Consider the following 24497-nt stretch of genomic DNA (forward strand, 5'->3'; position numbering starts at 1 on the left):
TATATTCAGCTGGAGCTCACTTGGCTGATATTAATTTAAAGGATTATGAATATCTAGTTGTAATTTTTTAAAAATCACAATTATTATCAATTTTGCTTTGGTAGATAATGAGAAATGTCGGGCATGATTCAACGGCCTCGTCTCGCTCGATTTGGTGTTGGGATGAGGTCGTTGAATCTCGCGAGATGCCTTTGCGAGATTTACGATGCTCGAAACGTCATGTGAGATTTAGCAAATAAGGCTCAGTTAAATATGCATTTGCCGGATTCTCCCGGGATTCACCAGCCGCGCCAGGGAGACCTATCCAGGGTGCGTGCCGTATACAGGGGGCATGTTGCTTCACACAAACATGGATCAGTCATAACAGCACCTGGGGGAATCAACCAAGGCATCCCTAGGCACCTTAGTACTGCCACCCTGGCACCCAGGTAGTGCCAAATTACCCATGTGCCAGTGTTGCTCTCTTTGGTTGGCTCTGAATATGGCGGTCAATATGGTCGCCTTCCTTAATTCTAATTACGTTTGCTCTAGAGTCGTCAGGTATCTTTCGATACCGCCATAAGGTTCAAACCCGAATACTGATCAAAGACTCAATACACCAGTTAGTTCAAAGTCAATGCTTATTTATTTACACACACTGTTAAATATACTCATGCACGAAACTCTGCAGACTAAACTATCACTACTGCTAAAGCCTATACTTAGCTTCGGATGCCCACTCAGTCAGAGGAACAATGGCCGTTGTTCGGATCTGAGGCTGCTGGGGTCGAAGTGGTGAAGGGGAACAGCTAAGGTCGTCCATCTGGTAGCGAGCGTTGACCTTGGACTTACTTGCTTCTGTTGCAGCTGGTGGATGGGTCTCTCCACTGTGAGAGCCGGGTCCAAGAGAACGATTCTCTCTTGGGGGCTCCTTCTTATACTGAAAGGGGCTCCGCGCTCTTGGGAGGGCCTTGAACATGGCCCCAATTAATTGGGCCGTTTCTTGATCATTCCTATTGATTCCATCCAATAAAGGGGTGGGTGCCCTGATGGCTGGGCGTGTCCTAGGTGGCCATTGGCCTGCTTTGTTTCGGTCTCCTCTGGTGTCGGGGTGTCTGCCTTAGTATCGGTTACTCAAATGTTACTCTTTTGTTCACGGAGATGGGCCATTAGTATGCTAATGGGCCTGCGGTTTTGGTCTTGTCTGGGAGCTGCGGCTCCAATAAACAGACAAACCCAGAACCTGTTTGTTTTCTCAGCATTGTCCATTTTCCCTGCAATCTTTGCAAAGTGTCCATTTTGTAATCGGGAAGTGGCCATCCCAGGTGGCTACACCAGGTTGGCACTGCCAAGGGCTGTGGCCTGAGGAGGGACCATTCCCATAAAAGGGGGATATGAAGAGTGGGGATAGGGGTGAAGGGGGTATGAAGGGGCCTCATAAAGTTTGTGGGGATGGTGAAGAGATGGTGGGGAGGCCTGAAAAGGGGGGCCCTTCAGCCACCCCAAAACGGGGTATCCTCACTTGATGGGGGGAGTGAGGTAATGTTCATGTGTGTGGGTGGTGACATTGCCTGTGGATGGGGTAGTGTGGAGGACCCCCAAGCTCACTTAGAGATCGGGGCGCCCTTTCAAAATTGCGGCCTGATCTCTGAGGAGCTGGTCTGGCCAGCAAGTTCAGGCCCCAGTATTGAAAAAATTTCTAAGGTTGCGATCGTATGGCCTTGTTGCGCCATCTCAGTGATGCAACAAGGCTGTTAAATTTCACAAGAGGCCTCTAGGGAGATTTATGATGCTCGGAACACCTCGCGAGACATCGCAATATAGATCTCGCCCCCACAGGGCAGGATCGAGATTTGCATTTTTAAATGAGCAGTTAGCTTCACTTAAATAAGTCTGCGCTAAAGAAGCCTAAGGCCCAGGATTGAACGCCGGCACCTCTGAGACCTCTCCATGGTGCTATTTAGTACTAGTTTCCATAAAGGTGGACCAGGCGTAACAGCCCTTGTGGGGGTCTCCCAAGCAATCGGTGGCCCTTGGGTGGTCGGGCTCTGGGCAGGGTGATTTCCTGGCACCCCCGATGCCTCCCGGGTACCTTGCCAGTGCCACCCAGGAACTCTTACAGTGTTACCCTGGCACTGCTAGGGTGCCCAGGTGGCACTGCCAGGCTGGATTGGGCACTGCCAGGTGGCAGGTTGACGGTGCCAAAGTTTCAGGTTTGCCATGCCAGTAATCGGGGCCAGGGGCACCCTGTGCTTATGAGGTGGGGTGAGGGGAGGCTTGAGAACCCTCTAATCGGTAAGTTGGGAGGGTCCGGAGGCCACGTTGGAGGCTCAAGAGATCGGGGCAGCATTTATAAATGGTGCCCTGATCTCTTCATGCACTGACGAGTCAAATTAATGTAAGTGCGCCCTCGGCAGGACATTCCCCACAAAGGCTCCCAAAAAAGCCAAGTCCCCTTTGATAGCGGGGTCGCTCTCGATGCCGCAGGTTCCGAGAAACACCCCACTACTTGCGGGCAAAGCAGAACTCTGATTATTTTTCGATTTATCGCGCCTTAAGTGTGGGCTTGACCGGAAAGAAACTCCCCAAGGCCCAAAAGAAATAACTAAATGTGGTTGAATAGTGGTGTGGGCTCGCCAACAGGAAATGACTCCAGTGCAGTCTCGACGGAGAGCAACTCTCTGAGACCAAAACAAACCCAGCAAAGTGCTGTTGAATCGTGGGGTGTTCCCCCTGCACTGCAGCCGCCGAGAACACTTGCTAAATGCACCCAAAATGGGACATCGATTTATTTTCCCGTTGTATCGTGCCCATAATACCAGCGGACATTTTGGTGTGGTTTCCAGTTTTGCTGAACATGTTACTCATTTAACAGTAAAAGGTATTTCGCAGCCACAGCTGTTAATAGGTAATCTCTCTGGTATTACAGTGAATGAAGGTCAGAGGAAGTGGAAAACAGAGAACCTATGTTTTTCCCCTTTGTAATTCCTGTTTATTGCAATATGTAAGTCTGTTTAGTCAGAGGCAAAATATAAGGCATTTGTCACCTTCCTTCTCAAATGATACTTTTATGCTTGCAATTTTAATTATTCTCTCAGACTAGCTGCAGCTATCTAGACTACTTCCTGTCCTGTCTATTTTTGCAAAAATAACACTGAATTACCAGGAACTGGCTGCAGAAAACAAAATGCAGAGCAGGAATGTTGAATAAAATGGGTTGAATTTTATACTCTTCCGCCTGGCGAGTTTGGTGGCTGGGGTACTGTAATCGGGCAAGATGGCGGCAGGTCGAGTTCTCGCCTCACCCCGATTAAACCCGTTTTGTGAATGCCCGTGGGTAGCCTTGCTACCCCACTGACAATTGTGGCCTTTAAGGGACAATTAAGGGCCTCTACCCAGCTCTGCTAATATTAACACAGCAGCAGACAGGCCTGTCACCATGCGGAAAGCATGGCACACAAACCTGTGTAAATTGCGAATTAGTTCCCAGGAATGGTGGTGGGGTCGGCGGGGGGGGTAATTTGTTCAAAGGCACTCAGTGAGGGATCCGACATCGTAAATGGAGGGAGCCCTCTGAGAGTAATATCCTTACCCTTGTTGCAGGCACGATCCCACTCCCCGCCCGCCTCCTGCGCCACCCACCCAACGAAACCCCTCTCATCATCACTGTCTCTGCCCTATAGGTTGCTGTGTGATCTTCTGCCTTCTGACAGCAGCTGACGTCTCCTGTTGGCACTGCTGATGGTAGCATTTGGTGGGCGGGACCGATTTCAGCAAGACCATTCGGGGAGACAGCAGGTATTCGCTCATCTAGACCAGGAAAGAAGTCATTCCATATTACTTTCTTCTACCTTTGCATTTGACTGGCTCGGAATTAGCATTAATGAAAGCGTGAGACAGATCAAATCCTCATCTTCTCAGTTGTGCTAAAAAGCGGGAGAGAATAACATACATTACAATGAAAAATGAAACCTAAGCCTCTGGGTAATAATAATAATCGCTTATTGTCACAAGTAGGCTTCAATGAAGTTACTGTGAAAAGCCCCTAGTCGCCACATTCCGGCGCCTGTTCGGGGAGGCCGGTACGGGAATTGAACCCGCGCTGCTGGCCTGGTTCTGCATTACAAGCCAGCTGTTTAGCCCACTGTGCTACACGATGGGACTCACAATGTACTGTATTAACATGAGGAATAAGTTTCATTAAAACAGCGTGACCTGTGTTTAAAATAAATTGGCTGCATTTGTCCATTCAATAAGAAGTTCACCAAAGTTTGTACTTTTCATTGACATTTTATGCTTTCATTATTAGCTATTGCTTAGCTATTAAATTATACGGTATTTATTCTGAGACCTATTTGCACTAAAGTAGATAGATGTCTAGTTGTTTAGACCAAATTCTCTTTTAAACCCGTGCCGTAAAAGTTCGTATTTTGTTAATTATTTTTGGTTAGTTTCTTCAGTCCGTTGTCGATATTGCTTCGTGTTGCAGCCCTATTGTTTACACTTACATTTATCCATGGGATGGGAACGTGACTGGCAAAGCCAGCCAGCACATACTGCCCATTATTGATTGCCGTTGAGAATGTGGTGGTGACAACAATGTAGCTTGTTAGGCCATTTAAGGGGGCAATTAAGAGCCAACCACAATGTTGTGGTCTGAAGACACATATAGGCAAGGCCAGGATGGCAAGTTTCTTCCCCCAAAGGACCTTCGTCAACTCGTTGCATTTTTACTGACAACCAGTAGCGTCACCATTGCCATCACAAGAATTAATTTTTATTTCAAACATATTTTATTTTATTTAATTATTTAGTGTGGCCAATCCACCTACCCTGCGCATCTTTGGGTTGTGTGGATGAGACCCACGCAGACACGGGGAGAATGTGCAAACGCCACACGGACAGTGACCCGGGGCCGGAATCGAACTCGGGTCCTCGGCGCCGTGAGGCAGCAGTGCTAACTACTGCTCCACAGTGCCGCCTAACTGAATTTAAATTCCCCAATTAGCATGGTAGGAATTGAACTTGTGGCTCTGGATCATTAGTCCAGACCTGTGCATAATCACTGTGCTAGTGTATTTGTGGACAAATATAGGTTGTATTCCTTATAGTTCATGTATATTTGTTGCACAATAAAACTGTTTAACCGTTTGATAAGCATAATTATTTTACAATTTTTATTATACTCTGCACAGAGCAGTGCAACAATCCTCCGACTGTGACATCTGCTGACGTAAAGAATGAGTATGGCATTCAGCAAGAATTCACTGTGGGCCGACACATTCACTACGAATGTTTGCTAGGTTATACTTGGAATAACAGCACACCGAATTTTGTCGTTTGTCAAGCCAATTTAACTTGGTCAGAGCCATTAATAAGTTGTATACGTAAGTACATATACATCAAAAACATCGCTTACCGTTTCTCTTTTAAGTTTGCTTATTCAAAAAAGAGAAATACTTTTTTTCATTCGCTTATGGGATGTGGGCATTGCTGGCGAGGCCAACATTTATTGCCTATCCCTAATTGCCCTCGAGTGGATGGTGGTGAGCCGTCTCCTCAAGCTGCTGCATTTCTATACTTTTCAGAGCACCAGGCATCTTGAAGTGCTTTACAGATAATAATGCATTTTTTAAAAAAAAATTCAGAGTACCCAATTCACTTTTTCCAATTAATGGATAATTTAGCATGCTCAATCCACCTACCTTGCACATCTTTAGGTTGTGGGGGCGAAACCCAGGCAAACACGGGGAGAACATGCAAACTCAACGCAGACAATGACCCAGAGCTGGCATTGGACCTGGGACCTCGGCACCATGAGACTGCAGTGCTACCACTGGGCCACTTTGCTGCCCAAAAATGATGCACTTTTGAAGTGTGGTCATTGTTGTAATGTTGGAATAATGACAATAACCTAGACTTTCTAGACCTCACTCTCAGGTTTTGAAGCAGGTATTAGGTGTCTGATCACATCCATTGCACACCAATGGAATCATTAACTTGTAGTGCCCACATTCAAGTCTGCTCACAAATATATCTTCCGAGATTGAAATATCAGTCCTGGGTTCAGTTGTGTCTCAAAGTTGTTAACTCTTGAACCCAAAGGCTTTAACTCTTGAACCCAAAGGCCTAGCCCTCCACTCAGAGGCTCGCGCACATAACATAAATTCATACTTCTTCTTATTAATGTGGGAGTGCTGCACTGTCTTTTATAAGAGATGTTAAACTCAGGCTCCATCTGCCTTATCAGGTGAAAATAAAATATATTAAGGCACTATGAAGGAGAGCGTTTCCATGGTGTCTTGACAAACATTTATCCCTCAATCCATATCACCATACAGACAGATTATCAGGTCCATTTATCGGATTGCTGTTGGTGCAAATTTGCTGTTCTGCATTCGAACAGCAAGTATACTTCAAAATATTCCAAGCGATTTTAAGCATTTCTCATGTAAGCTTTTTCTTCTTGAAGGATGGTGTGAATTAACACAGAACCATACAATCCCTACAGTGCAGAAGGAGGCCATTCGGCCCATCGAGCCTGCACCAACCCTCTTCAAGAGTACCCCACCTAGGCCCACTCCCCTGCCCGTATTCTCACTTAACCTACACATCTTTGGACACTAAACAGCAATTTCTAGCAGGGCCAATCCACCTAATCTGCAGAGCCTTGGACTGTGGGAGGAAACAGGAACACCCGGAGGAAATCCATGCAGACATGGGGAGAATGTGCAAACTCCACTCAGATATTCACCAAAGGCTGGAATTAAACCCAGGTCCCTGGCGCTGTGAGGCAGCAGTGCTAACCACTCTGTCACCCTGCTGCCCTATACAAAATTCAACATTAACAAAATTCCGCAAAGATTATAGTTCAGTCATTACTTGTAAAATTCTCTTAAATTATGACATTCAATTATTGAGTCCAACATAATTTTAGATGCTTCTTTTTATATTATAAATTAATACTTCAAGTTCAGTGAGAACATATTAGTTTCATGGCTTTCAGTACTAGCGAAAAGTAATTCGTAGAATTGGGATTTGTGTAAACAATGAAATGATGTTTAAAAGATCTCTTCGTCTATGTTTTGCACAGCTAAAGATTGTGGTGAACCAAAAGATATGCAGAATGGTTACTACACAACTACAGGGAAAACGTATGGGAAAGTGGCAACTTACCACTGCAATAAAGGGTAAGGATTCATTCACAGCATCGCAGATTCATCAAAGTGATCAGAGATGACCACATTGTAATTGACAAATTGAGATTACTGAGACTATATGAGATGGCAAGCTCAAAGCGATGGAAATAAATTTGGGTGGGCATGTTTATGACAGAATATGAAGCAATATATGTGCCAAGAGGATAGGGCAAGGGGAATAGGACTGATTAGATTATTCGTTGGGCGAAATCCAGATTGTGCCGGGTGGAGTGAGTCGGGTGACTTGTAATCAGCCTGGCACCCGATACGGAGCCCGGTTTGTGGTCCTCGCGTGATTCATTTGTTGCACCCGGATCCACGCCTGGTACAACGGGATCGCTGAATCGCACCCATTATCACTGTTTCTCTCTCCCCAGATGCTGCCTGACCTGCTGAACGTTTCCAGCATTTTCTGTTTTTTAATCTACATTTCCACGTTTGCTGTGACATCCAGCTCTTCCCATCGCCACCTCCCACCCTCCCAGTTATCAGGCTACTTGTGTGGAATCCAGTTCTGGATGAGCAAAATAGTCCTCCAACCGAATATTCTTGTCTTTGCTCTTCAATTCTTAACCATTGACTGCATCCCACTTCCTGGCAACCATCAAAGAAACATCCAAATATGTCGACCCTGAGATAAGGTTGCAGCCACATATTTCTATCTTAACCAAGACCAACTATTTCCCTTCCATAGCCTCACTCAACTCAGCCCCCGCCTCAACTTATCGGCTGCTGAAATTCTCATTGATGCCTTTGTTAATATAGACTTGATTATTCCAATCACGCCCGGTCAGCCTCCTATCGTCGACCCTCCATGAGTTTAAATTCACCTAAAACTCTGTTGCCTGTATCCTAACATGCACCAAGCCCCTGTCACCTATCACCCCTGCTGACTTCCATCAGCACTTGCTTAAGCAACGCCGCCATTTAAAATTATTATCCTTTTCAAGTCATGTGTAGCAATATCCTGTTATGTGGCTTGAGGTCAAATTTAGTTTGATAACTCTTTTATGACACAGCTTGGGACTTTCTAGTTTTAAAGGTGCTTCATAAATGCAAGCTGAAACTTCTATCCAGAGTTAATTTGCCGTTTGTGATGGATTTAATGATAGGGCGGCTTAGCATTGAATCTCTAGATGCTTTGAAGTCAAAAACAACTCTGATCCCTCATTTTAAAAAAAAGCTCATTTATAGGATGTTGGTCTCGCTGTTGGGCCAACATTTGTTGCCCTTGAATTGAGTGGCTTGCTAGGCCATTTCAGAGTCAACCGCATTGCCAGTGGATCTGGAGTTACATACGTGCGATGGCATGAGTGAATCAGATGGGCTTTTACAACAATGCAGTGGTTAGCCCAGGTCCGTATTGAATTCACATTTCACCATCTGCCCTGGTGGGATTTGAACCTGGGTTCTCAGAGCATTCCCCTGCAGCTCTACATTACTGCTCCAGTGACAACTGAATATACTCTAATTCATAGTTGAGAATGGACTGTACATCAATCTTTTCTAACAATTCAGAGACTTTTCATTGACCCAATGCTTTTCTTGTTCCAGCTATCACCAATTTGGTAAAAGCGATGCGTTGTGCACTGTTGCTGGATGGGATAAAATAATGCTGTTCTGTCAAAGTAAGTAACTCATTTCAATGGTTGCAAAGATTCACATCAGATTCAAGGATTTGTCTTTGGAAAGGTATTAGTATTAAGTGTTGCAAGAAATTATTTTTCATTCCCATTTCCATCTATTTCCTCATTTTAGTCTTGGTTCCCTTATCTTTGGAAAGATATACTGGCATTGGTGGCAGCCCAGAGAAGGTTCACTGTGTTGACTCTGGAGATGGAGGGAGTTTCTTATGAGGAGAGGTTCAGTAGGTTGGGCCCGTACTCATTGGAGTTTAGAAGAATGAGAGGCGTCCTTAATGCGACATATTGGATTCTCAGGGAGCTTGACAGAGTAAATGCTTAGATGTTGTTTCCCATAGTGGGAGGGTCGGTGATACGAATAAGTGGTCTCCTATTTATGATAGAAAAAAGGAGGAATTTTTTCTCGGAGGTAGTGAATCTGTAAAATTCTTTACCCCAGGTGACTAGGTCGTTAAGTATGTTCAAGGCTGAGATACACAAATTTTTAATCAGTAAGGGAATCGAGAGTTTTGGGGATAAGGCGGGAACGTGGAGTTGAGGATTATCATTTCAGATCAGTCTACCTTCTCCTCCTAAGTCATATGGTTTATTCTTATTTTGTTTAGATTAGAGTACAGTGCTTGTTTGCATACTGAGAGTAAAAGATGTTAGAGGTGGAAGGACCTATATTGTGATTTTCAAGAGGACTGGCGATGGGCAGTTAACTCTGTAGTGATATCATGGTTGTGTTGTAATTCACTGACTGACCACTAGGAGTCTCATTAGTACATATGTGAATATTAGAGTCAGGTGACCTCAGACTGACTGGAGAGCTGATAGAGAGAGGTTGCCTGTGCACGATCATACTGTTATTCATCTGTTGTTTTGTATATAGTTGGCCCATAGTTAATGTTAATAAATTGTTTATAGCTTTAGCTATAGTATAAATCAGGCCATCCAACAAGAATATTACAAACGCCACTGAGTTAACTGAATAATATAGACCAGCAAATACCTGGGTGGTCTTGTGGTGCAATGACAGTGTCTTTACCTTAGCGTCAGAAGTTCTGGGTTCAGTTCCCATTTCAACACTCAGAAAGTCATGGAAGGTGTGCCCACCATGTAACCAAACCAGTTGGATTACCAATTGCAAAGCATTCCTATATGGCAGGTGGTAAGAGTGGGAGGGTTTTCTGGTCAGCCAAATGGCAGAAGGCAATGACAAGCCAACTGTCGTACTTTTGCCAAGCATAATCATGGACCAATCCAATGGAAGTCTGTGGTTACTAACTCCCTCTTCGAGCATGGTACCTGGAGGAGGACGAGGAGGAGAAGATACAGTGCTAGCTGACCTGTGCTGCGGCAGCATTACAATTGTTCTGGGCACAGTCCGGTCAGGGAGGGAAGGATAAATTGGTCAGGGTTGTGGGTCATGACGAATACCTGAGTAACATTGCATTTTTGAACTCACTTTCGGCTGTTTGCAAACCGTGAAAAGGGAACAACTGTCAAAGAACTGTCTCCAGCAGCAATTGAGCCTCGAGGGGGAAAAAAATCACATGTTCAATACTCCACTGGAGCAGTGTGTTTGAAATGGATGTCTAAAGGATACGTTCCCAAATGCAGTTTGCTGTCTGTGACTAGCCTGAGTGACAGTGCAGTTTTCCGAAGTTCACTGGTTAGACGATGCTGTAATTGTATCACAAATAACAAACTCAAACAGGAATGGAGGAACGTCTATAAATACATCGCACAGAACATGCAGATGCCTCAGTTGGCTATTTTGCTGCTACCAAATGCTGGCATTCACTGTTAGGATTTCTGTCATGAGAACACCAATTGACAACATGATAGAAATTAAGTCAATTTTGAAGGGATTGATGAAGTAAGCAACGGCAGGACCCTGCCAAGAGGTCTAGAACGAGGGACCTCAGAAGCAAAATTGAACGTAAAAGATTAAGAATAGAGGCAAGAGAATTTTATTTACAAAGAACTTTGTGAGAAAATAGCATCCGGCTCCAGATTTAACAACTGAGTCAGAAACTAGTTAACTTCATGATTAGAGTTGGTAAGTGCATGAATGAAAAAAAAGGTTGAAGAGCTATGAGAGCAGTGTGGGCAAATATTTATGTGGAGGGTAAACATTGACCTGAACATTTAGGCGAAATGGTTGGTTTCCATGTTGTAAGTTCTGTGGGCGGGATTCTCCGTCCAACGACGCTGGAAACGCGAAACACGATTGGGCGGAGAAACGCACATGAGGGGAAAATTGTGGCTGGCGTCAGACGCCTAAGGAATGCCATGCTCTGGTGGCTTGACAGCTGCGTTAATTTATTCTACTCCGCATGTACAGTAAGCGCTGTTGGCATATCATTAACGGGCCTGACCCAGTATCCTCGGGGGCTTCGGTGATGCTCCGCCTCAGCCAGGTTTTAAAAATCGGGGAACTGCCGCTATGGCTGCTGAGGGAGAGAGGAGGTAGGCCATAGTCCCATGGCTGCGCAAAGTGACACCGGCGGTTTTGGTGCCGCCACCACAACACCCCCAGTGCTCCACCTGCCCCATCCTCCCATCCCACCACCCCCATGCACTCCACCCTCCTCCCTGCCCCCCACCAACTCCACATCCCCCCCCCCCCCCCCCCCCCCCCCACCCCCACCCCCACCCCCCCCCCCCCCCCCCCCCCCCCGCTCTAACAACCTCCCCCCCCCCTCCCCCCAACCGCACTGCCCACCAGCGGGACATCCTGTAGCACCCACAGTAGCCCCTACAGAAGGGTGCCGGATGGGGCCACGGAGCATACCGCACATTATAGGGCCAGCCACCAGTAACCCTCACGGCAGGGTGGGATGGAGGTAGAGCACCAGGGAGAACAGCTGGTTGTGGGCTTGTGGATGACCAACCAGCCACCCCTCTGTCTGCAATCCGCTCCGTGATCCCTACCTGCCTCACTAACGGCTGCGGGTCCTGGATTGACAGTATGAACAGGCCTGGTCCATGGGATGGAAGATGATGATGACCCGCTCTGTGATAAGCTCTGGTGCTCTGCATGGTTTGACAATGTCTGACTCTTGCCCACGGTAGCACGTTCCATCATCCACCTGTGTGATCCCTGCATGTGAGCTGGTCATTCCATCACACGGTGCGCTGTGAATGAACCACGCTCTGGAGTCCCACTGCAATGCCCAGGTGGCCCTGGTACCTGGCTGCCTGTGAGAGGGCAGACCTGTCCTTTGCTTCGGTCACCAGGTCTGGGACATCCTGAACTATGACCGATACCTTTGCCCCAAAGCTTCCAATGCAGACACCACTCATTTGGTGTTGGCCTGGGTGGCACGCATGGTTGGCACCACCTACTACCCCTGCAGGCAGTTGGACTCCTCCAACTGCACCTGCAGATGCAGGATGGCTTCTGACAGTCCCTCATGCAGTCCCTGGCCCTGTGACCGAATCTCCATTATATAATCTTTATTATTGTCACAAGTAGGCTTACATTAACACTGCAATGACGTTACTGTGAAAATCCCCTAGTCGCCAAAGTACGGCGCCTGTTTGGGTACACTGAGGGAAAATTCAGAATGTCCAATTCACCGAACAAGTATGTTGTTTTAAAACTGGTGGGAGGAAACTGAGGAGCACCTGGAGGAAACCCACGCAGACACGGGGAGAACATGCAGACTCTGTACAGACAGTGACCCAAGCGTGAATCGAACCTGGGACCCTGGCACTGTAAAGCAAAATTGACGATGGGACCGCCCTTTCTTGAAGCCCATGACTCAGCTGGACGGCAGCTAGTCCCTGGGATTGGGCCGCACACCGACTGTCTGCCCCCTTGGGGGTTCCTACCTCCACCTGATGTACCACTGCATGTGTGTGGTGCGCATCGGAGAGTGTCCCAGGAGCCTCTTCACTAAAGTGCCCAACCAATGAGAATGCCGCTGGGACGGTGGATGGTGTTAGAGACAGCTGTGACGAGAAATCAGTGTGTTCCCTGGACTGGTGCTTCGGGTGTCTCGTGCTGCGGGGCTCTTGTTGCTGTCCGTTGCCTCGTTGACGCTGGTATCCGCTTGGGATCGGGATCGAGGCGGGAGACACCAGAAGGGCCTCATCCTGCAAGACACAAGACATGACGCATAATTGGGCAATGTGTGTTGGATGGTGAGTAGGTGGTGGGTGGGTGGTGTGTGGGTGGTGAGTGGGTGGTGGGTGTGTGGTGTGTGGGTGGTGAGTGGGTGGTGGGTGTGTGGTGTGTGGGTGGTGTGTGGGTGGTGGGTGGGTGGTGAGTGGGTGCTGGGTCGGTGGTTGGTGGGTGGTGAGTGGGTGCTGGGTGGGTGGTGAGTGGGTGGTGGGTGGGTGGTTAGTGGGCGGTGAGTGGGTGGTGAGTGGGTGGTTGGTGGGTGGTGAGTGGGTGGTGAGTGGGTGGTTGGTGGGTGGTGAGTGGGTGGTGAGTGGGTTGTGTGTGGGTGGTGAGTGTGTGGTGTGTGGGTGGTGAGTGGGTGGTGAGTGGATGGTGAGTGGGTGGTGGGTGGGTGGTGGGTGGGTGGTTAGTGGGTGGTGAGTGGGTGGTTGGTGGGTGGTTAGTGGGTGGTGAGTGGGTGGTGGGTGGGTGGTGGGTGGGTGGTTAGTGGGTGGTGAGTGGGTGGTTGGTGGGCTGTGAGTGGGTGGTGAGTGGCTGGTTAGTGGGTGGTGAGTGGGTGGTGAGTGGGTGGTTAGTGGGTGGTGAGTGGGTGGTGGATGGGTGGTGGGTGGGTGATTAGTGGGTGGTGAGTGGGTGGTTGGTGGGTGGTGAGTGGGTGGTTGGTGGGCTGTGAGTGGGTGGTGAGTGGGTGGTTAGTGGGTGGTTAGTGGGTGGTGAGTGGGTGGTGAGTGGGTGGGTAGTGGGTGGTGAGTGGGTGGTGAGTGGGTGGTGGATGGGTGGTGGGTGGGTGATTAGTGGGTGGTGAGTGGGTGGTTGGTGGGTGGTGAGTGGGTGGTTGGTGGGCTGTGAGTGGGTGGTGAGTGGGTGGTTAGTGGGTGGTGAGTGGGTGGTGAGTGGGTGGTGGATGGGTGGTGGGTGGGTGATTAGTGGGTGGTGAGTGGGTGGTTGGTTGGTGTTGAGTGGGTGTTGAGTGGGTGGTGAGTGGGTGGTGAGTGGGTGGTGGGTGGGTGATGGGTGGGTGCTTGGTGGGTGGTTGGTGGGTGGTGGGTGGGTGATGGGTGGGTGGTTAGTGGGTGGTGGGTGGGTGGTGAGTGGGTGGTGAGTGTGTGGTGAGTGGGTGGTGTGATGGTGGTGGGTGAGTGGTGGGTGGGTGGTAGGTGGGTGGTGAGTGGGTGGTGTGTGGGTGGTGGGTGGGTGGTGGGTGGGTGGTGAGTGGGTGGTGGGTGGGTGGTTATTGGGTTGTGGGTGGTGAGTGTTTGGTTAGTGGGTGGTTAGTGGGTGGTGGGTGGGTGGTGAGTGGGTGGTGAGTGGGTGGTTAGTGGGTGATGGGTGGGTGGTGGGTGGGTTGTGGGTGGGTGGTGGGTAGGTGGTGAGTGGGTGGTGAGTGGGTGTTGAGTGGGTGGTGGGTGTGTGGGTGGTGGGTGGGTGGTGGGTGGTGGGTGTGTGGTGAGTGGGTGGTGGGTGTGTGGTGAGTGGGTGGTGGGTGGGTGGTGAGTGGGTGGTGAGTGGGAGGTCTGTGGATGATGAGTGGGTGGTGAGTGGGTGGTGGGTGTGTGGGTGGTGGGTGGGTGGTGGGTGGTGGGTGTGTGGTGAGTGGGTGGTGAGTGGGTGGTGAGTGTGTTGTGTGGATGGTGGATGGGTGGTGTGTGGGTGGTGGATGGGTGGTGAGTGGGTGGTGGGTGGGTGGTGGTTGTGTGGTGAGTGGGTGGTGTGTGTGTGGTGTGTGGGTGGTGAGTGTGTTGTGTGGATGGTGGATGGGTGGTGTGTGGGTGGTGGGTGGGTGGTGAGTGGGTGGTGGGTGGGTGGTGTGTGGATGGTGGGTGGGTGGCGTGTGGGTGGTAAGTGTGTGGTGTGTGGGTGGTGTGTGGATGGTGAGTGGGTGATGTGTGGGTGGTGAGTGTGTGGTGTGTGTGTGGATGTTGAGTGGGTGGTGAGTGGGTGGTGAGTGGGTGGTGAGTGGGTGGTGGGTGTGTGGTGTGTGGATGGTGGGTGGGTGGTGAGTGTGTGGTGTGTGGATGGTGGGTGGGTGGTGAGTGTGTGGTGTGTGTGTGGATGGTGAGTGGGTGGTGGGTGGGTGATGTGTGGATGGTGAGTGGGTGGTGAGTGGGTGGTGAGTGGGTGGTGAGTGGGTGGTGGGTGTGTGGTGTGTGGGTGGTGTGTGGATGGTGGGTGGGTGGTGAGTGTGTGGTGTGTGTGTGGATGGTGAGTGGGTGGTGGGTGGGTGATGTGTGGATGGTGTGTGGGTGGTGAGTGGGTGGTTAGTGGGTGGTGGGTGGGTGATGTGTGGATGGTGAGTGGGTGGTGAGTGGGTGGTTAGTGGGTGGTGGGTGGGTGATGTGTGGATGGTGAGTGGGTGGTGAGTGTGTGGTGTGTGTGTGGATGGTGAGTGGGTGGTGGGTGGGTGATGTGTGGATGGTGGGTGGGTGGTGAGTGTGTGGTGTGTGTGTGGATGGTGAGTGGGTGGTGGGTGGGTGATGTGTGGATGGTGAGTGGGTGGTGAGTGGGTGGTTAGTGGGTGGTGGGTGGGTGATGTGTGGATGGTGAGTGGGTGGTGAGTGGGTGGTTAGTGGGTGGTGGGTGGGTGATGTGTGGATGGTGAGTGGGTGGTGAGTGGGTGGTGTTAGGGGTCCTGCCGCACCTGCCTTAGGGAACCGCAACTCATCGAGGGCTCACTTGGTCGGGCAATGCTGCCCTTTGCCTCGGAGACTGCCCTCTCTCCGGGCCCACCAAGCAGGTCAAGTGCCCGCCGCTCCACTGTGGTGAGGTGCACAGATCTGGCGATCCCCCTCCGGTCTTTTCTCTCTCCCGGCGGATATGTGCCTCCTTCTCCTGGGGCAGGGGGGTTGACAGGAAGGGCAAAGTATTTGGCAGTCGGGCGCATGCAGCACCGGCCATGGTGGCCAGTATGGTGCAGAATGGCGTGTGCACACACTACTGGCGGATGGGGTCTGGTCATCCTCGGGGTGGGGGGGATTACGGGTGTCTGGGTCTGGGGTTAGTGCCAGGGGCATGGTACTGCCTACTCAATCTGACAGCCCTGAGGAGGTTGTGCAGAATTTTGCGGGACTGCTGGCTGGTCCTGATGGTGGGGACCACAGCACTCATGGCCTCTGCCACCTGCGCCCAGGCCCAGTGTACGGCTGTGGGTAGCAGCTCCCTTTCCACCCCGGGGTAGAGGTGGCCCGCCTTTCCTCCATGGCGTTGAACAGGGGCTCCAGCTCAGCATCGGCAAACTGGGGTGCCGCGCGCGCTCCATGCTGCCACCTTGTTGGCTGGTATGAGGATGGGGAGTATGTATGTATGGGGAGTGGAGTGCTAATATGCTGCTGCAGCTTGTCAGTCACTTGATTGCCTCTTGGCAATCCCCACCCTGGCGAATCGATCACCGTTTTTCATCGGAATCGATCGTGTCCCACGTGGCACTGATGCTGTCCGATTAATGGTTCACAAATTGCTCCAGGACCAATTTAGTTGTCGTAGAAGTCCACCGATTCATTCATTCAAATGGAGAATCCCGCCCAATGTGGGAATAGTTACTTTGGGAAGATGTCGGGTACGTGTGGAAACATACTTCATAAGGAAGCAGCATCTTCAGAGAAGGAGAAATTTGGTGAGAGAAAAACAATTCATTCTTCATAAGATATTGGAAAAAGGACAAGTGCAACTTTCAAAGTATTTATGGGATGGTAGCAGATGCTACAGTTCTGTCACTGAATGGGTTTTATATAGTTCAATCTGAGTTACATCTATCTACATAAGTGTCAGATACACAGCAACTGTATATATCTGGGGAAATCTCACCGCTGCTATTGGGCTATTACTTTGCTAAAAGCACGAGTGTAACAAGCGCATCAACTTAAAAATAACCTTCAAAGTAATTCCTTTTCTAAAAATGCCCATGAATTCATGACTTGCTCTTCAATTTATTGTTGGACAGAGTTTTTTTTAAAAATGGCTGAAAGTTTCCTGCCCTTGCATATTAGAACACTCGCGGTTGATGCTGTGATCGAGCACTCGTGGTGATTTCAGAGAGTCCTATCTGGGACCTTCAGTGCCTAAATTTCTATTTGTCTAAATGAATACAGAGAAAATCTGCCGCAGTGGGTTCCATGCTTGAGGAAGGAGTTGGGAGGGGAGGGTTGTTCAGGTCAGGAGCGGGGAGGGTGTGGTGGGTCCCCTGGGTGGGGGTGGGGCGTGTTTGTGCGGGGTGTCCTGTGCGAGGCTGGGTCTGGGCTTTTCAAAGAGTCATTCTGGACATGGAAGTGATTTTTTTTCCCCTCTAATTCTTTCCGAGTACCAATCAGAGTAAAACTGGCAGAATCATTCAATGCTAGCAATTTAAATCGCTTCTGTCAGATGATTCACAGCCCGGCAAAATTGCCCAGAGGAAGCTAGCACTTCTGGGCAATTGTTGGGTAAACCCTTACATGGGAACTACCAAGGATTCCCAGTCCATCATAGGGGTACCCCCTAAATGCAACGCTGGGGAACCTGGAGATAGTGGGTCATAGTTTCATATAAAATAACATATAGAAACTAATTAGGGTCAGCTATATGAAAGCAGAGAGCTGCATTTCCTCAAAATGCAGGGTGTTATGAAGTCAGATAGGTTTGCTGCATTGCTCATCTTATTCCGTCCCAAAATAATGGCCTGTGAATGGAATTGTGCGAACAAATGGCACGCCGATTGGGGACGTCAAATTCTGTGCTCATCTGCCTCCACTGGGGCCTCACCCCTGCCCTGCATATCCACTAGGCTAGCGTGTCATATTGTCACCCAGATACATCTCTCAACTAATTTAAGTTGAATGCTGTCATTTACATGTCGTGTTTATAACACTAAAATTGATCTTGCATGCTACCATTAAGTGGAATTTATTTCTATTTCAAAATAGATTACCCACAGATGTCTCAGGGAGTGTTCATTTTCCCCTAACATGGCATTCTTTCACTGTATGTGGTCGATAATAATTATTTTCCATCCATAAAGTACAGCCAGGAAGCTGTGACTGTACTTATATAAATTCCATATGCTAAACTCCTTTTATATATTGTAAAAGTTAGCAAGTTGCTTTCAACGCTTACCGATCTGAGTGTTAATTAACTATTGGAGCAGTGGGAAGGTAGTCAGTGTAATCCTCAGGTATGCCAGTAATGGTTAGAAGCGGTTTGATTTTTCCCCAGTCAATGATTCTGTTTCTTACCTTTGTTCCATAATTCATGAGTGAGGATATCGTTTTGTTCCCACCTGAATGCCCAGTAGGCTAGACCGAATGCAAAATTTCCACTTTGCTAATTTTATTTCATGTTCATAGAATTTACAGTGCAGAAGGAGGTCATTCGGCCCATCGGGTCTGCACCAGCGCATGGAAAAGAGCACTCTAGTTAAGCCCCACTTAAACCCACACCTCGACCCTATCCCCCATAACCCAGTAACCCCACCTAACCTTTTTGGAAACGAAGAGCAATTTAGCGTGGCCAATCCACCTAACCTGCACATCTTTGGACTGTGCGAGGAAACAGGAGCACCCGGAGGAAACCCACGCAGACACAGGGAGAACGTGCAGACTCTGCACAGACAGTGACACAAGCCAGCAATCGAGCCTGGGACCCTGAAGTAACAGTGCTAACCACTGTGTTACCGTGCCATCCACCTTTGCCACCGCGCCGCCCTTATTGCCCTTATTAACAATATGCATCATATGTTCAATATATCATATTTATTTTGACCCAGATTCAAGCTTCCTGGAATAGCAACCATTTGACTTGGGAGAAGAAAACCAAAAGGATTCCAAATGTAGACACCAATCTTGCTGATTTTCTGATATTCCCTGTTCCCAGATGATCCAGTCCACCTGGGCATGGGCACAGGAAAATTTCCCTTTTTTTAGTCCTTGGAACCAAAAAAGGATCATTCAGCACCTTGAGCCTTTTAAATATTTAATTAGATCGTGGCTGATCTAAATGTTAACGCCACCGATCCATTTTGGTTCTATAACTCTTAATACCCTTACCTAGCAAACAAAATCTATCAGTCTTAATTTTAGACTGACTAGGGAACTGGGAGAGAGATAGTGGCTTGTGCATGTTCATACTGTTATTCATCTGTTGTTTTGTATATATTTGACCCACAGTTAATGTTAATAAATTGTTTATCGGTTTAGCCAAGTGTTCTTGTAATATAAATCAGGCCATCCGACAAGAACATTACAGCAGGAATTTGGGGTTGAGGTTACAGTCAGATCAGCCATGATCGTATTGAATGGCAGAGCAGGCTCAAGGGGCCAAGTGGCCTTCTCCTGATCCTAACTCGTATGACTTTTTTTAAGACCCTCAACCACTGTGAAAGCAGAATTACGCCCTTCCATCAGAGCTAATACTTGTATCAAGAAAGATCATTCTTATATAGAGAGTATCTCAGAGGACAGGAATTGTGGAGGGGAGGATGGGGGCAATAAGCATTTTCACATGATAGGAGTGTTAGGTCATTAGGTATGACATTGAGACTTGGATGGTCCACTCAACCTTTCAATCTTCTGAGGTGGATAAACTGAGTAACATTTCTTGGGTTATGTATGGGTGTGGCCAACATTATTCTTATCTTAGAGCAGAATCATGGAATCCCTACAGTGCAGAAAAAGGCCGATCGGCCCATTGAGTCTGCCCCGACCCCCTGAAAGAATACCCTACTTGATGTGTTGGGTACTCTGGATCTGTGGAGACTGCGTTTACCTTAGCAGTAACATAGACAGGCTACCAACACTTGTAATAGTACAACTCTATTTTACTTAACTAAGAGCTGTTAAACATACTTGCACTGTGGGTCGACACTATGTTAGATTGACTGAAGACCTATGCCTAACCTGACCAGCCTATACTGCTAGCACATGGTGGATGTTTGTGCTACTGACTGCGGGCTCTGTCTGTCTCAGAGGCTGCATCCCGAATCAGCGGGAAAACTAGTACCCTCTGTCTTTATAGTGACCGTGCCCTAACTGGTGATTGGCTGCTGTGTTGTGTGTGTTGATTGGTCTTGCAGTGTGTCAGTCAGTGTGTGTCTCTGCACCATCATATACTGATGTGTATATTATGACATCCCCCCTTTTCCAAAACAAATGTGTGTTTGTGGCAATAAATAATGTAGTATGCGAATGTTCCTAACTATGTGTGGCACACACGAGCATATTTACAGGACTATGTACTGAAACTCTAAGATATTTACATTGGAAGGTGTCTAGTGCAGATGGACAGTATGTAACACAAAATATAACTAGAACAACACTATGTACAAACCAGTGAGTTAATCAAACAGGGTAATGAAACAATCAGTTCATGAGTTCAAAGAGTCCATGAATTCAGGCAGTTCATAAATTCAGTCTCTGAGGTGGGTGACGAATTCTGGTTGACCGCCTCAAGGGTGGGTCAGGGGCCGCCTGTTCTGGAATGGGCGGGACTGTGTCAGACTCAGAGGGTGGCAGAGTGAAAGGGAGATCTGCAAAGTCCGTGACGGGTTCGTCGTAACTGCGAGGCAGGACATCATGATCTGGTGGCGAGCGAGAAAGGAGTCGTAGTGCCCGCCTATTTCGGCGAAGAAGAGAGCCGTCTTGTAGACAAACCAAAAATGACCTGGGGGCCAATTGTCTGAGCACCACAGCGGTGGCGGACCAACCACCATCGGGAAGTTGGACACGGACCTCGTCATCAGGAGCCAGAGCAGGGAGATCTGTGGCGCGGGCGTCGTACGCCGATTTGTGTTGGGCCCGAGATAACTGCATTCGACGAAGGACCGGAAGGTTGTCCAAGTCCGGGACATGAATGGCCGGCACAGTTGTCCGCAGCGTGCGATTCATCAACAATTGAGCCGGTGACAGGCCGGTGGACAATGGAGCTGATCTGTAAGCAAGCAGGGCGAGATAAAAATCGGATCCTTCATCGGCCGCCTTGCACAGGAGTTGTTTGACAATGTGCACCCCCTTTTCAGCTTTGCCATTGGATTGGGGGTAATGGGGAATGGACGTGACATGTGTGAAGTTGTATCGTTTGGCAAAATTGGACCACTCCTGACTGGCAAAACACGGGCCATTGTCGGACATGACCGTGAGCGGGATGCCAAGGCGAGCGAAGGTTTCCGTGCACGCACGGATGACTGCAGTTGAGGTGAGGTTGTGTAGCCTAACTACCTCCGGGTTGAGAAATAGTCCACTATGAGGATGTAGTCCCGGCCAAGTGCATGGAACAGGTCGATGCCCACTTTGGTCCAGGGGGACGTGACCAACTCATGGGGTTGCAAAGTCTCCCTTGGCTGAGCAGGCTGGAAATGGTGGCATGTTGGGCAGTTAAGAACGGTGTTGGCAATGTCCTCGTTGATTCCAGGCCAGTACACTGCCTCACGGGCCTGTTGGCAGCATTTCTCCACTCCCAGGTGGCCCTCATGGAGCTGCTCAAGGACGAGGTTCCACATGCTGTGCGGAATGACAATCCTGTCCAGCTTTAGTAGAATTCCATCTACCACCGCCAGGTCATCTTTAATGTTATAGAATTGAGGGCATTGGCCCTTGAGCCACCCGTCTGTCAAGTGGCGCATGACATGTTGGAGCAGGGGATCTTTGGCCGTCTCACGACGAATCTGGATGAGTCGTTCGTCCGTGGCGGGCAGATAGGAGGCGGCGAATGCCACCAGAGCATCAATTTGACACATGAAGCCCGCTGGGTCGCAGGGTGTGGTGACAGATCGGGAGAGTGCATCGGCGACGATGAGCTCATTATCCGGTGTAGCACGATCAATCACTCACAAGACGAGAAGAGATGGAGTCAATCAATGGCTTTATTACGCAGACTTGTTCCCCAGCAGCACAGTTACAGAATGCGGCTGCTGAGAGAACCCAGGCTCTTATACCCCGCCTTACTGGGTGGAGCCAGTAGGCGGCTGATCCAATCGGGACCCAGCGTCTATCCACCAATAACCTCTCGGCATCACAGGGTACCGTAATACCCCTAATACATACCACCACATTCACCCCTTGTTAAAAAAGAACCTGGCGGGGGTAGTGGGCCGTATGGTGGGAGGGGTTTACAGAGTCGGTACCTAGGATGCCGCTAACATGGCGGCTATGCTCCGATATCAAACTACCAGTACTATTTACAATGCCACCTTTACTGGGGAACTGAATTATTTGCAGAGGCATTTCTTGCTTTGTTATACGGATTTGATGAGTTGAATGGGTGCCCTGGTCATCCTCGCCGATCGTCTCAGCCCCGGTGGTGATGCAGGCGCTGGCTCGGGCACCGTCGTCTCTGGGAGCGTAGCAACGTCTCTTCCAGCTCCACTACCCCTAGTCGCGACTGGGGGGAGGACCAATCCACCCGGGAAGGGGGCGGCTGTGGGGTGCGCCGGTGGGAGGGAGAGGGTGATTGGTGTTGGAGGGGGGGTGTGGAGCTCCGGAGGGGCGGCTGTGGGGTGCGCCGGTGGGAGGGAGGGGGTGTGTGGAGCTCCGGCGGGCGCCAGGTCCCGCAGGGAGACCGTGTCCTGTCGGCCGTCGGGGTACGCCACGTAGGCGTATTGAGGGTTCGCGTGGAGGAGATGAACCCTCTCGACCAACGGGGCTGATTTGTGTGTCCGCACATGTTTTCGGAGCAGGAGGGGTCCCGGGGCTGCCAGCCTGGTCGGAAGTGACGTTCTGGAGGAGGACTTCCTAGGGAAGACCAGGAGGCGCTCGTGAGGTGTTTGATTTGTTGTTGTACAGAGCAGCGACCGGATGGAGTGGAGGGTGTCCGGGAGGACTTCCTGCCAGCGGGAAACTGGGAGACTCTGGACCGTAGAGCCAGCAAGACGGTCTTCCAGACCGTTCCGTTCTCCCTCTCTACCTGACCGTTCCCCCGGGGGTTGTAACTGGTCATCCTGCTCGAGGCAATGCCTTTGCTGAGCAGGAATTGACGCAGTTCGTCGCTCATGAAGGAGGACCCCCTATCGCTATGTATGTAGGCGGGGCAACCGAACAGTGTAAAGATGGTGCAGAAGAGGGCTTTAATGACCATGGCCGCGGTCATGTCGGGGCAGGGGATGGCGAAAGGGAACCGGGAGTACTCGTCAATCACATTCAGGAAGTACGTGTTGCGGTCGGTGGAGGGGAGGGGGCCTTTGAAGTCCAGACTGAGGCGCTCAAAGGGACGGGAAGCCTTTATCAGGTGCGCTTTATCTGGCCTGTAGAAGTGTGGCTTGCACTCTGCGCAGATTTGACAGTTCCTGGTGGCTGTTCTGACCTCCTCGGTGGAGTAGGGCAGGTTGCGGGTCTTTACGAAGGGATAGAACCGAATGACCCCGGGTGGCAGAGGTCCTCGTGGAGGGTTCGGAGACGGTCCACTTGTGCGTTGGCACATGTGCCGTGGGATAGGGCATCGGAAGGCTCGTTCAGCTTTCTGGGACGATACAAGATCTCATAGTTATAGGTGGAGAGTTCGATCCTCCACCGCAAGATCTTGTCGTTCTTGATCTTGCCCCGCTGTGCATTATCGAACATGAAGGCAACCGACCATTGGTCAGTGAGGAGAGTGAATTTCCTACCGGTCAGGTAATGCCTCCAATGTCGCACAGCTTCCACTATGGCCTGGGCCTCCTTTTCCACTGAGGAGTGGCGGATTTCTGAAGTGTGGAGGGTGCGTGAAAAAAAGGCCACGTGTCTGCCCGTTTGGTTGAGGGTGGCCGCCAGAGCTATGTCGGACGTGTCGCTCTCGGCTTGGAAGGGGAGGGATTCGTCGATCACGTGCATCATGGCCTTTGCGATATCCGCTTTGATGCGGCTAAAGGCCTGGCGGGCCTCTGTTGACAAAGGACAGACCGTGGACTGGATTAGTGGATGGGCCTTGTCCGCGTAGTGGGGACCCACTGGGCGTGATAAGCGAAAAAGCCCAGACAGCGTTTCAGGGCCTTGGAGCAGTGAAGGAGGGGGTACTCCATAAGGGGGCGCATGCGTTCAGGGTCGGAACCTATAACCCCATTTCGCACCACGTAGCCAAGGATGGCTAGACGGTCGGTGCTAAACACGCATTTTTCCCTGTTGTACGTGAGATTCAGGGCGTTTGCGGTCTGGAGGAATTTTCGGAGGTTGGCTGATCGTGGCCGCAGATGGTGACGTTATCGAGGTACGGGAACGTAGTCCGCAAACCGTACCGGTCAACCATTCGGTCCATCTCCCGTTGGAAGACCGAGACTCCGCTAGTGACGCCGAATGGAACCCTTAAGAAATGATAGAGCCGCCCATCTGCTTCAAAGGCAGTGTATTTGCGGTCGCTTGGGCGGATGGGGAGCTGGTGATATGCGGACTTAAGGTCCACCGTGGAAAAGACCTTGTACTGTGCAATCTGATTGACCATGTCGGATATGCGGGGGAGAGGCTACGCATCCAGCTGTGTGTACCTATTGATGGTTTGACTATAGTCTATGACCATCCTCTGCTTCTCCCTGATCTTTACAACTACCACCTGAGCTCTCCATGGAGTATTGCTGGTCTGGATTATGCCTTCCCGCAGCAGCCGCTGGACTTCCGACCGGATAAAGGTTTG

The 24497-nt window shown here is 49.8% G+C and overlaps 1 protein-coding gene across 1 annotated transcript in view; it reads left to right on the forward strand.

Annotated features, from left to right (window-relative positions):
* The window catches only part of LOC140394571 (sushi, von Willebrand factor type A, EGF and pentraxin domain-containing protein 1-like), a 109205-nt gene that overhangs the window by 9261 nt on the left and 75447 nt on the right, over positions 1-24497 (forward strand). The window contains exons 2-4 of the mRNA XM_072481927.1: positions 5175-5366; positions 7073-7169; positions 8733-8806. Coding sequence (XP_072338028.1) covers positions 5175-5366; positions 7073-7169; positions 8733-8806 — 363 coding nt within the window. The remainder of the gene's footprint in view (positions 1-5174; positions 5367-7072; positions 7170-8732; positions 8807-24497) is intronic.

Source organism: Scyliorhinus torazame, chromosome 17 (genome assembly GCF_047496885.1).
Source record: "Scyliorhinus torazame isolate Kashiwa2021f chromosome 17, sScyTor2.1, whole genome shotgun sequence".
Taxonomy (NCBI): domain Eukaryota; kingdom Metazoa; phylum Chordata; class Chondrichthyes; order Carcharhiniformes; family Scyliorhinidae; genus Scyliorhinus; species Scyliorhinus torazame.